Consider the following 14,364-nt stretch of genomic DNA (forward strand, 5'->3'; position numbering starts at 1 on the left):
ATTTGCCTTGATTCATGCACTTAACATTCCAGGTTCCTATGCAATATTGCTCTTGCAGCATTAGACCTAGGATTATGCCAAGCAATTTGGAGTGTCTCATATATTCTGCCTTGTATAATGCCTCTGTTATGGCCCCTCCTAGTGTTCCTCTGCCAAGGTATGGGGATGTTAAAGTACACTGGATTTTTCTCTAAAATGAATTCCAGAGGATTATCCCTTGATAGGAATATATTTTCTTCTTTTTACATAATAAACAAACTGCTTGAGAGACTTAACCAATGTGAATAGTATATATATCTTGAACACCATAAACTTGCCTTACTATGATTTATTTATTTACTTACTTATTTTACTATCTTGTGTAATAGTAGTAGGTACCTTCAGTCATCCTGAGCTGTTCGTTGCAGCCTCAGAGCAGGTATCAGTTTCAGCTTGCTGCTTAGCTAAAGTTTCAGGAACAATGGATGGCTGAGGGTGGATGGAGCACTGGCAGCTTTTCCTGGTAAGCTGATTTTAGAGGCAAGGGCAATCATGTGTTAGACTAAAGATCCTATCCTTGATACCAAACAAGGAGTTTAAATGAAGGCCAAAGTCTGCTAAATCTTCCTTTTGGGAGGTAAGTTGTCTTTTTTGAGCTATCACATTAACTCACTTTCTGTTTTCCATCTCAAAGAAGATTCCCCCTGTCGAAGGGAATGGCTACCCACTCCAGTATTCTTGCCTGGAGAATCCCATGGACAGAGAAGCCTGGCAGGCTACAGTCCACGGGGTCTCAAAGAGTCAGACATGACTTAGCAACTAAGCAACCACCAGCAACCTAAGGAGAGCTATGCTGTACTTAGTAACTCAGTCGTGTCCAACTCTTTATGACCCCATGGACTATAGCTGGCCAGGCTCCTCAGTCTGTGGTGACTCTCCAGGCAAGAATACTGGAGTGGGTTGCCATGCTCTCCTCCAGGGTATCTTCCCAACCCAGGGATTGAACCTAGGTCTCCTGCATTGAAGGTGGATTCTTTACCATCTGGGCCACCAGGGAAGCCCCAACCTAAGGAGCTAACAACCTGCAAGTGTTGGAGGGATGAAAAATGGGAAATAATATGAGGAGAGAGGAGAAATGAAAGCAGTTTATGTAAAGAGGATAGTCACTTTCCAAAGACAAGTGCATTTCATTTTTAATGCCTAATTCATGCTTTCTACAATTGACCATATTCAGTCACTGCTTATGCTAGATATTAGGATACAAAAATGTCTTAAGAGGTGGATTTTCATTTTGAGGAACTTAAATATACCTTAAAATACATCCCAAGCATGACATACTAAGAACAACATAAGGTGGAATATAATTAAGGATTAAAATGAGTGGTGACAGTGAGTTGTAAAAGTTCTGAGGCACTGGGGATCAGGCTGAATGGAAGAGAGCAGGTGGGCTCCATGGTGGAGATGCTATTTGAACTAAATTTCTGAAGGGAGAACAAAATTTGGGTTAGGTGGGAAGGGGGCTCTCCCACAGAATTCATTACATTCACATATAGTCTTCCTAATAATATAGACCCCTTAAATGCCTATCATTTCTTAGCAAGAGTGGCTGAACTTTGCCCCTTTAATAATTTATAACTGAATCTGTAGTTTACTTATTTTGTGTGTGTAGTTTACTTCTACTTGACTTGAATTCAAATGTAAACAGAGAAGCTAGTTTGAACTGTTTCACATACACGATAGGGAGCAGAGAATATTAGTGAAAAGCTTTCTAAGAATTTGCTAGTGATAGCCTTATTAAACTTATATATAAGATGCATTTTGAAATTCATTATGTCCTCAAGGTTTTGTAAGATCTATTTTTATTCTAATTAATAGGGATCAGAAGCCTCATCAGGTTTAAGTGTCACTGGTAGACTTAAGACTTACACAGAGATGAAAAGCAAAAATATCAGGTGGATGGGACAAAAGGAAGCAGGTGGGGGCTCTAGGGTGAGAGAGAAGACAAGTAGCTGAATTATTCCTGTTACAGTTGTAGAATGCCAAGAACAGTAGTTTCAAGTGCAAATTTAGCTTCTAATATTTACCTGTTTTTATATAAAGTTTAATCTGTATGTATATGCCAGTTAAACATCTGTGTATTATATAGGGATATGATACTTGAGTATATACGTAGCTTTGGCAAGGGGAAAGATTCAAACACTGTAATGCAATGACTGTTCAAATCAGATGAAGTGTATTTTCATGTTCTTTTTCTTCCTATCAGATTGAATTTGTAACCTCATATTAAGAAAATTCAGAACTCAGTGTGAAAATGACAAGACTATGTTTCTTCCAACTAATAAAACTGTGTTTTTTAAGATTGTAGATCATCTGATAAACAGATGATGTAAATAGCACATCCCCCATACTCTTTCAATGTTGCTGCTTGCCAGATGGCTGCTACTGAGAATTTCTACATTTAGACAAATCCTGCTGAGTGATTCTCTGTATTATAGTGTGGTTTTCATTATGTAGACAGTCTTATTACCACTTACTTTCATAGAATGGGAGGTAAAGAATTAGGAATAAATATGCCAAAAATTGCCTAAAAACATGACCCATTGAATTTTAAAAATGAGCATTTACATTTTCAAATCCCCATGTTTGTTTGTCTCATTATACTGTACAATATAATTAGTAATGTTATTTTGAAAAGGTTTATGCAGTAATTAGCCAACTGCTGAAAGGTTTGAAGTTCCTAGGATTATAGACATATGAATTCAAAGAAAGGAAATAGAGTCTATAAAAGTATTGCTGGGCTGGGCTCTAAGAACTTTTATAAAATATGGTCAGATGAAAATGTGAGCAACTGGACCCGTTCTCAAACATGAGTCACTATAGATTTGAAATTCACATAACACCAATTCTTACTGGACCCCATTCAAGGTAATTTAGTTATTGAAATAATAAGAGAACCTCATTATATGCAGATTATATGTCTGAGGTGTTCCTATTGCAAGGACTCCAAGGGTGGCATTTTATAAAATTCTGGGATATTAGGTACTATTAAAAGGAAGAATTTGTTGCCAAGTAACTAATAATGTCATTGCAGAATGCAGTGACATTTTCTGAATTTCAATCTGACTTGACATTTTTATCACATAAGTACACTGTTGACTGTTCGCTTTTTGAAAGTTTCCTTCCTTGGATTTCATTGTTCCTCTTCCCATTCTGATACTCCTCAGTTTGGTTTTCTTTGTTTTCCTAACTGTGGTTGTCTCCCAAAGCCTTATTCTCATCTATCAGAAAATATTACAAGTATGTAGCAGAAAGAGTATTTTAAAAGATCTTTGTTCTAGTTCTGTCTTTACTACCAGTTTTATAGTGAGCTTAACTTCTTTTGATGTTGTTTTTCTCATAATATTAGAGTAGAAAATTGAGTTAGAAGTCCTTTCTGAACATAGTGTTCTGGGTTTCTATGCATAAATGACTCATACATACTGAAATCACCTCTACCTGTTTTGTATTTCTAACTGCATTTAATGCAATGTGTGCAAAACTAGAGTTCTTTTTCTCCCAAATCATCTCCCCTTGACACCTGTTTATTTCTATCAGTGATTTCTTTAGTCTCTCAGGCTAGAATCCTTGAAATCATCTGTGACTATTTACTTTCCTTTATCTTTAATATGTAATTCTATTCTTTTAGACTCCTTGTCATTTTTTTTGTTTCCTTTGGAATGAATTTGGGATTCACTTCTTCTCATATTTTATAGTCACAGCTTAGTCCAGGCCTAGTCCTCTTGTCACCTGCTGTCTTAACAAGTAAGTGGTTTCCTGAGGTGCAAAAGAAGGGCAAAATGTGTTAGTCTTCCAGTGCTGCCATAGCAAAATGCCAGTTGGCTTAAACAATAGGCATTTATTTTCTCATGGTTCTGTAGGCTAGAAGTCAATGATCAAGATGCCAGCTGATTTGGTTTCTGGTGAGGGCTCTCCTCCTGGCTTGCAGATGGCCACCTTCTCTTTGTGTGCTCACATGGCCTTTCCATGATGTGTGAGAGTAAGACGAGCTGGTAGTCTGGTTTTTAGTAAAACAAAAATTTATTATTTTTATACTGAAATTAATTTTACTGATCAGCACCCCATCTTTATGACCTGATTGAGCCTTAATTATTCCCTAGAGTTACTGTCTTCAGATGCAACTATACTGGGAGCTAGGGCTTCAACATGAATTTTAGGAACACAAACATTCAGTCTGTAACAGGAGGCTAGCTGGCATTCAAATGCAAATGCGGGATTGGAAACTGAGGAGAACATTGAGATGATGCATCCAATCCAAAGAATTTATACAAGAGAGACAATAACTGGGATGGGGCTGCAAGTGGAGTTTGGAAGATGGCTAGGAGTTAGGTCATGGAGAACTTTCCTGGCATTTCAATAGGAAAGTATGGCTGTGCCTTTCACATGGAGGGAGTGAGAGTGAGTAAGGATGCTTGCCAAGCTAATTTGGACATGTACATGGATTCCTCATCTACTCTCCTTCTAATTCACCCAGTTACATCCAGCCAGGCTTATCTCCCTAAAACAGCATTATTTCATCTCGTTATATCATTCAAGAACTTAAAATTTGGGGAATACCAGAAGAGGAAGATGGCGACCACCTTAGTAGCTGCTGGGGAGCCTTGCCGGCACTATCCTGGGGGCCTGAGGACATTGCCTCCGACTGGGAAAACCGGGAAGTTTCCACAGGGACCACTGTCATGGCCGTGCAATTGGCTGAGGGCGTGGTTCTATGAACTGACTCCAGATCAACCACTGGGTCGTACATCGCCAATCGAGTGACTGACAAGCTAACCCCTATTTGTGACCGTGTTTTCTGACCCCTATTCATGACTGTATTTTCTGCTGCCACTCAGGCTCAGCAGCTGATACCCAGGCAATAGCTGATGGAATCATTTATCAGCTTGGTTTCCTCAGCATTGAGCTGAATGAGCCTCTGCTGGTACACATGGCAGCCAGCCTCTTTAAGGAAATATGTTACTGATACCAAGAAGACCTAATGGCAGAAATCATCATTGCCAGCTGGGACCCCCAAGAAGGGGGGCAGGTGTACTCAGTGCCCATGGGGAGTATGATGGTATAACAGTCCTTTGCCACTGGGGGCTCTGGGAACTCCTATATCTATGGCTGTGTCAATGCTACCTGCCGGGAAGGGATGACCAAGGAAGAATGCCTGCAGTTCACTGCCAATGCTCTCACTTTGGACATGGAGCAGGACAGCTCCAGTGGAGGGGTGATCCACCTGGCAGCCATTGAGGAATCAGGGATGGAGTGGCAGGTACTTCTGGGAGACCAGATTCCCAAATTCACCAATGCCACTTTACCATCTCTCTGAATCCTGAGATTCTAAGATACAATAAGACATGCCCCATACTGCTGCAAAATTCAATAAACAGTTTGTCAGTGAGAAAAAAAAAAAGAACTTAAAATTCATTCAAGAATATCTTGATTCCAGGCCTTCTGTTGGGTGCTATGAAGGGCAAAAAGGTGAATCAGATCATGCTTTGTGCTTTCAAGGGTCACATAGTTTAATAAAAATATATAAAAGTATCCAAGATAGAAAGTCACACTCCATAAAAAGGGTGCAGTTCAGTTCAGTTGCTCAGTCATGTCCGACCCTTTGTGACCCCATGGACTGCAGCACGCCAGGCCTCCCTGTCCATCACCAACACCTGGAACTTACTCCAACTCATGTCAGTCAACTCAGTGATGCCATCCCACCATCTTATCCTCTGTCGTCCCCTTCTTCTCCCACCTTCAATCTTTCCCAGCACCAGGGTCTTTTCAAATGAGTCAGTTCTTCATATCAGGTGGCCAAAGTATTGGAGCTTCAGCTTCAGCATCAGTCCTTCCAATGAATATTCAGGACTGATTTCCTTTAAAATAGACTGGTTGGATCTCCTTGCTGTCTAAGGGACTCTCAAGAGTCTTCTCCAACACCACAGTTCAAAAGGATCAATTCTTCACCACTCAGCTTTCTATATAATCCAGCTGTCACATCCATACATGACTACTGGAAAAACCATAACTAGACAGACCTTTGTTGGCAAAGTAATGTCTCTGCTCTTTAATATGCTGTCTAGGTTGGTCATAACATTTCTTCCAAGGAGCAAGCATCTTTTATTTTCATGGCTGCAGTCACCATCTGCAGTGATTTGGGAGCCCCCCAAAATAAAGTCTGTCACTGTTTCCACTGTTTCCCCATCTATTTGCTATGAAGTGATGGGACCAGATGCCATGATCTTAGTTTTCTGAATGTTGAGCCTTAAGCCAACATTTTCACTCTGCTCTTTCTCTTTCATCAAGAGGTGCATTAGTTCTTCTTCGCTCTCTGCCATATGAATGGTGTCATCTGCGTATCTGATGTTATTGATATTTCTCCCAGCAATCTTGATTCCAGCTTGTGCTCCATCCAGCCCAGCGTTTCTCATGATTCACTCTGCACAGAAGTTAAATAAGCAGCGTGACAATGTACAGCCTTGATGTACTCCTTTCCCTATTTGGAACCAGTCTGCTATTCTATGTCCAGTTCTACATACAGATTTCTCAAGAGGCAGGTCAGGTGGTCTGGTATTCCCATCTCTTTCAGAATTTTCCACAGTTGATTGTGATCCACACAGTCAAAGGCTTTGGCATAGTCAATAAAGCAGAAGTAAATGTTTTTCTGGAACTCTCTTGCTTTTTTGATGATCCAGCAGATGTTGCCAATTTGATCTCTGGTTCCTCTGCCTTTTCTAAATCCAGCTTGATCATCTGGAAGTTCATGGTTAATATACTGTTGAGGCCTGGCTTGGAGAATTTTGAACATTACTAGCATGTGAGATGAATGCAATTGTGCAGTAGTTTGAGCATTCTTTGACATTGCCTTTCTTTGGGATTGGAATGCAAACTGACCTTTTCCAGTCCTGTGGTCAGTGCTGAGTTTTTCAAGATTGCTGGCATATTGGGTACAGCACTTTCACAGCATCATCTTTTAGGATTTTAAATAGTTCAACTGGAATTCCATCACCTCCACTAGGTTTGTTCATAGTGATGCTTCCTAAGGCCCACTTGACTTCACATTCCAGGATGTCTGGCTCTTGGTGAGTGATCACACCATTGTGATTATCTGGGTCGTGAAGATCTTTTTTGTACAGTTCTTCTGTGTATTCTTGCCACCTCTTCTTATTATCTTCTGCTTCTGTTAGGTCCATACCATTTCTGTCCTTTATTGAGCCCATCTTTGCATGAAATGTTTGCTTGGTGTCTCTTAATTTTCTTGAAGAGATCTCTAGTCTTTTCCATTCTGTTGTTTTCCTCTATTTCTTTGCATGGATCACTGAGGATGGCTTTCTTATCTCTGCTTGCTATTCTTTGGAACTCTGCATTCAAATGGGGATATCTTTCCCTTTCTCCTTTGCTTTTTGCTTCTCTTCTTTTCACAGTGAAGGCCTCCTCAGAGAGCCGTTTTGGTTTTTCGCATTTCCTTTTCTTGTGGATGGTCTTGATCCCTGTCTCCTGTACAGTGTCACAAACCTCCATCCATAGTTCATCAGTCACTCTGTCTATCAGATCTAGTCCCTTAAATCTATTTCTGACTTCCATTGTATAATTGTAAGGATTTTGACTTAGGTCATAGCTGAATGGTCTAGTGGTTTCCCTACTTTCTTCAATTCAAGTCTGAATTTGGCAATAAGGAGTTCATGATCTGAGCCATAGTCAGCTCCCGGTCTTGTTTTTGCTGACTGTATAGAGCTTCTCCATCTTTGGCTGCAAAGAATATAATCAGTCTGATTTTGGTGTTGGCCATCTGGTGATGTCCACATGTAGAGTCTTCTCTTGTGTTGCTGGAAAAGGGTATTTGCTATGACCAGTGTGTTCTCTTGACCAAACTCTTACTAGCCTTAGCCCTGCTTCATTCTGTACTCCAAGGCCAAATTTGCCTGTTACTCCAGGTTTCTCTTAACTTCTTACTTTTGCATTCCAGTCCCCTATAATGAAAATGACATCTTTTTTGGGTGTTAATTCTAAAAGGTCTTGTAGGTCTTCATATAATCATTCAGCTTCTTCAGCATTACTGGTCAAGTCATAGACTTGGATTACTGTGATATTGAATGGTTTGCTCTGGAAACGAACAGAGATCATTCTGTCATTTTTGAGATTACATCCAAGTACTGCATTTTTGACTCTTTTGTTGACTATGATGTGGCTACTCCATTTCTCCTAAGGGATTCTTGCCCACTGTAGTAGATATAATGGTCATCTGAGTTAAATTCGCCCATTCCAGTCCATTTTAGTTCGCTGATTCCTAAGATGTCGACGTTCACTCTTGCCATCTCCTGTTTGACCAGTTCCAATTTGCCTTGATCCATGGACCTGACATTCCAGGTTCCTGTGCAATATTGCTCTTTACAGCATTGGACCTTGCTTCCATCACCAGTCATAGTCACAACTGGGTGTTGTTTTTGCTTTGGCTCCATCTCTTCATTCTTTCTGGAATTAGTTCTCCACTGATCTCCAGTAGCATATTGGGCACCTACCGACCTGGGGAGTTCATCTTTCAGTGTCCTATCTTTTTGTCTTTTCATACTGTTCATGGGGTTCTCGAGGCAACATTACTGAAGTGGTTTGCCTTTCCCTTCTCCAGTGAATCACATTTTGTCAGAACTCTCCACCATGACCTGTCTGTCTTGGGTGGCCCTACACAACATGGCTCATAGTTTCATTGAGTTAGACAAGGCTGTGGTCCATGTGATCAGATTGGTTAGTTTTCTGTGACCGTGGTTTTCATTCTGTCTGCCCTCTGATGGAGAAGGATAAGAGGCTTATGGAAGCTTCGGAGAGACTGACTGAGGGGGAAATTGGATCTTGTTCTGATGGGCGGGACCATGTTCAGTAAATCTTTAATCCAATTTTCTGTTGGTGAGTGGGGCTGTGTTCCTTCCCTATTATTTGACCTGAGGCCAAACTACGGTGGGGGTAATGAAGATAATGTAGACCTCCTTCAAAAGGTCCCATGCACACACTGCTACACTCAGTGCCCCCACCATTGCAGCAGGCCACCGCCAACCCACGCCTCCGCCGGAGACTCCCGAACACTCACAGGCAAGTCTGGGTTAGTCTCTTGTGGGGTCACTGCTCTTTGCTCCTAGATCCTGGTGTGCACAAGGTTCTATTTGTGCCCTCCAAGAGTATGTTTCCCCAGTCCTATGTAAGTTCTGGTGGTTCTATGGTGGGGTTAATAGCGACTTCCTCCAAGAGTGCTTATGCCATACCCAGGTCTACTGCACCCAGAGCCCCTATCCCTGCAGCAGTCCACTTCTGACCCGTACCTCCTCAGTAGACACTCAACACAGTTCTGTCTCAGTCTCTTTGGGATCTCTGGGTCCCAATTTCACCCCTCCTTCCGTCTTACTGGGGCTTCTCTGCCCTAGGACATGGGGTGTCTCCTCACAGTAAAGGGTTATGTTACCAAATAGCCTTTTCCTTATAACCCACCATTGTTATTTATTATGTTATCACTGTTGAGAAATAAAGTTTCACTTTGAACTTTTAATATTACAGCAAATGGGCTTTTCTTTTACGAAGAAGATTCAACAGAACTTTAAAGCGTTTGAAGAAACACAGAAAGAAACCAAAGAGGGATACTGAAATGTTGGAGACAGCAGTGGATGAGGAAGGATACGGTGATGAAAAGGACCAGGAGACTACAGGTAATGACAAGGATTTAAGGTTAAAGTATTTGATATTTGATTTTTGTTGTCCTCATCTTGGTTCAGTTGATGCTTATTTTTTTATCCTGCAAATGTTTGGACCACAGGAGTATCAGTTTCTGAAATAATATCACTATTACCATTTGGATGGAAAGAAGGTGGACAAGAAATGTGCTAGGTTGTTTGGGTGCCATATTATTTGGTATATGTAGTTCAGCCCTTCAGGGAAACAAATAAATAGAATCTGCTTGCCCTAATTCTGAAGCTCCATAATAGACACCCTTGCTAAGTAGTAGTGGCCATGGTCCTCCATGTTGTGTTGACTACATGACATATGCAGGGAAAAATAGCATAGCCTCAGGAATCTGACAAATCTTGGATCAAATCCTAGATCCTAGCTAATCCTAGTTTCAGCTTCCTGCTCCCCAAAGATACACAATGTAGTATTAGAAAAGGCTCAGAGAGGGGATCCCAGAATCACACACCAGGGACTACCTGGGCCTCACTTCATTTGTGCAGGCTTACCGATCCCGCCCCCCCCTCCCCCGAGCCTTGGCCTGGATTCCCTCCTTCCAAAATAATTGTGAAGGATCAAGTAAGAAAAAAGTGGTTTGTGGGAAAAGGAGTGTTCTTCAAGGAGTAGAGGACTGGATTGAAAGTCAGGAGACTTGGGCCATTAACTAGTGTTTCCATGGGCAAGTAACCGTTCAGGTCCTTGATACCATTAGCTGAGATATTTGTGTGTATATGTGTGTGCGCGCGCGTGTGTGTGTGTAGCTGAAGCAATATAACATATGTGAAAATGCTTTGAAAATTGCAGTGCATTACTCAAATGTAAGGTGTTAATTTCTAGCCTCAGTTATGGAGAAGGGGAAGAGTGGAATACTAGACCATTAAACTGAGTGTCAGGAGATTCTGGCTTTAGTCCCAGCTTCCCTGTTATTTACAGTGGGAGCTTGGGTAAGTCCTTTAACCTTTGCTCAGTTGATTAAACTGCAGAATATAGATTTGGACTACATGAATAAGAAAAGTGACTTACATCAGAAAAAACAAAATAAAATCCTTATACAAGGTATTATATGTATATATGTAATTGATATATTATTTCTATAATACATAAGTATATACAATAATAATATATGTATATTACTACACATACCTATATATTAGTTTGTATAACTTTAATGCAGTACACGCATGCATATATATATGCACATACATATGACATTATAAGTAGACTAACAAAACTTGATTTCTGTGGGCAGTTCTCCAGGGCATGGGATTTAACTTTGTTATTCAGAAATTGTCATTGTAATGGTATTTGTTGTAGTATATCAATATTTTGTCTGTATGCCTCACTGTAATAAGATGATATATTGGCAAACTGAAAATAAGCTAATTGTAGCATTCAGTATATAGTTGGAGAACTTTGTTTCAGTCAGTTCCTTGTATAACAAAGTATGATGTATGTATACTAGTTTTGAAGTTGTTTTAACTCTGCTTTACTTTTCTCCTGTAGCGTTATTTTCCCGTTGAGAAGAACTCGTACCTTTCAAGAGCAGAGGAGGCTGTCCCAGTCATCTAAACCTGGTGGAACATTTCAGAAGGATAAAAACTTTTGTTGTGTTTATTTTCAGATAAAAAATAAAGTTGTCTGCATCAAACTGTAATCCAAATTCTTATTAAAAGTAGCTTCTTTATAGAATTTAAAAAACCGTATGAAAAGTACTGCTTGCATTTCAGGTCCTGGACAGTGATGGATTTTTGCAACTTGGGTTTTGTTATCAGCATATATACTTCTGTTGGTGTTAAATAAGGCAGAGATATCACGCTGTTATTCACCTTCAAGCAAAGTGATGGAAAAAAACAGTGATCAAATTTCACTGTATATGACACTTTGTTTTGAGGGAAAGAGGTAAAAGTATTTTATATTAGTGTTCTTTGTAGTTTATAATTTATAACATTTTTTCCACCCTGAAAGTAAGACACACTCATTACAGAGAACTTGGTAAAAAGGTTATGTAGAAGAAAGAGGGAAAAAGCAACCATAATCCACCACCCAGAGCTGAACACTGTTACTATATATTTTTTTTTACTTAAAAAAAGTTATGTCCTGTGACATAGATAAAATTGAATTTTAAAGAAAGTGATACTTTTTATGATTTACTTTCCTCTTTGAAATGTCTAGGGCTCAAGTTTACCCGGGCTTGTTGCTCATTCATTCAACAAACATTGCTTTAGTCCCTGTTAGGGTATGTACTTTGGACATAGTCGTGAGCAAGATAGACTTAGCCTTTCTTTCATGGAGCTCACCATCCAGCTGGGGAGGAAGCCACATAAAGAAGTAATGACAGGGCTATGATTAGAGGAGTACCAAGTTCTATGGAAGCAGTTGGCAGGGGAACTAGCCCAGACTTTAGAAAGAGATATAAAATGAAAGATAAGAGGGCTGAACAGGGTTTGCCATGCAGTCACTGTAGTGGCAGGAATGTTTCAGATATGAAGGCCAGATTTCATGGAGTATTTGAAGCATTGCAAACAGTTTAGGGTGTTAGCGACTTTGACTTAGATATTAGATCAGAAGAACTTTTAACCCACATTAAAGGGTTGGGTTTTATCCTGTGGACCGAAGGGAAACAATGATAGATTTCAAGCAAAAGAATGGTATGGTTAAATCTAATCCTTAGAAGTCAGTCTGACTATTGTGTGGATAATTGGGAGTGAACAACATTAGGGTCAAGGGAACCAGTTATGAGGCTGTTGTATTAATGTGGATGAGAAAATGTGTCCTCGGCTGGGGTAGTGGCACTTGTGGATAGAGGTAGATTTGAGAGCTGTTGAGTGTGTAGCATCAGCAGGACTTGGTGATTAATGTATGTGTGGCAAGAGTTAGCATGCTGAAAGGAGAGTATGAATTTCAGGTTTCTGAATGATGGGCCAACTGGAGAGATAGTGGTGCTGAGCTGGACCAATGAGAAGGGCAGGTTTGGCAGGGGAAGATGGGTCATTTTTGGATGAACTCTTTTTAAAAAATTTATTTATTTTAATTGGAGGCTAATTTACAATATTGTGGTGGTTTTTGCCATACATTGACATGAATCAGCCACGGGTGTGTCTATGGGTCATCCAAGTAGATATGACTAGTAGGCAGTTAGATATATTGTTCTGGAGCACAGGAGAAAGGTCTGGCTGCATATAAAAGTGGAGAGTCCTCAATATATAGATGATAATTGAAATCACAATGAAAAATTGATTCTAAATGGAAGGAATAAGGGGAAAAGGGGGGACTAGAATAGAATCCAGAGGAACACCGCAAGCATCCCAAGCATTTTTAAAAAATTAGTTTAGGTATTTTAATTGGAGGATAATTGCTTTACAATATTGTGACAGTTTTTGCCATACATCAACATGAATCGGCCATAGGTATACTTGTGTCCCCGCCCCCATCCTGAACCCCTCTCCCACTTTCCTCCCCACCCTATCCCTCTGGCTTGTCTCAGAGCACCAGCTTTGGGTGCCCTGCTTCATGCATTGAACTGGCACTGGTCATCTGTTTTATATATGGTAATGTATATGTTTCAATGCTACACTCTCAAATCATCCCACCCTTGCCTTCTCCCACTGAGTCCAAAAGTCTCTTCTTTACATCTGTGTCTCCTTTGCTGCCCTGCATGTAGGATCATCATTACTATCTTACTAAATTCCATATATATATGTGTGTGTGTGTATATATATGTGTGTGTGTGTTTGTGTGTGTATGCATTAATACACAGTATTTGTGGAGAAGAAAATAGCAACCTACTCTAATATTCATGTCCGGAGAATTCCATGGACAGAGGATCTTGGTGAGCTACAGTCCATGGGCTCTCAGAGTCAGACACGACTGAAGTGACTTAGCACACATGTATACAGTATTTGTCTTTCTCTTTCTGACTGACTTCATTCTGTATAATAGGCTCTAAGTTCATCCACCTCATTAGAACTGACTCAAATGCATTCTGTTTATAGCTGAGTAATATTCCATTGTGTATATGTACTACAACTTCCTTATCCATTCATCTGCCAATGGACATCTAGGTTGCCTCCATGTCCTAGCTATTGTAAATAGTGCTGCAGTGAACATTGGAGTACATGTGTCTCTTTCAATTCTGGTTTCCTTGGGATTTATAGGATGGTCAGAAGTAGTGTGGCTGTCAGTGGAAACTGAAGAGTAGGAGGATAAATAGGAGAGAACAATATAATGAAACTCAGCAGGATGGCATGTTTCAAGGAAGAAGTACTCAAGAGTTTCAAAGTTCAGATTCATTTCCACTGGATTTGATAACATGGAAGTCGTCGGTGACTTTGGCAATAGCGGTTTCAGGGAAGAGGTAGGAGCAGAAACTAGGTGACTTTGAGTTGCAGAGTAACTGGAAAGTGAGAATATGAAAGAGTGTAGACTATTTGTTGAAAAACTTTCTGAAAGGAATCAGAGAAATAACGGTGCAGTGATCTATTGATAACAGAATGGGGTAGAATAACTTTTTTCAAGATACAAGAGTAGATGGAACATTGAATATAAAGTCTGGGGATATAGGGACATTTCCATGTGCCCTCCTGATCCGTCGGGACTATACCCTGCTGTTTTCTCCTTAACATCTATCATCTGTGAATATAT

The 14,364-nt window shown here is 40.2% G+C and overlaps 1 protein-coding gene and 1 pseudogene across 1 annotated transcript in view; both read left to right on the plus strand.

Annotated features, from left to right (window-relative positions):
- FMR1NB (FMR1 neighbor) overlaps window positions 1–11,292 on the plus strand; it is a 55,763-nt gene extending 44,471 nt beyond the window's left edge. Inside the window, exons 5-7 of the mRNA XM_061137552.1 lie at window positions 9,559–9,707; window positions 10,657–10,667; window positions 11,227–11,292. Coding sequence (XP_060993535.1) covers window positions 9,559–9,707; window positions 10,657–10,667; window positions 11,227–11,292 — 226 coding nt within the window. The remainder of the gene's footprint in view (window positions 1–9,558; window positions 9,708–10,656; window positions 10,668–11,226) is intronic.
- LOC133053106 (proteasome subunit beta type-6-like) lies at window positions 4,606–5,350 on the plus strand (annotated as a pseudogene).
- Window positions 11,293–14,364: the final 3,072 nt, after the last annotated feature.

This window comes from Dama dama, chromosome X, assembly GCF_033118175.1.
Source record: "Dama dama isolate Ldn47 chromosome X, ASM3311817v1, whole genome shotgun sequence".
Lineage (NCBI taxonomy): Eukaryota > Metazoa > Chordata > Mammalia > Artiodactyla > Cervidae > Dama > Dama dama.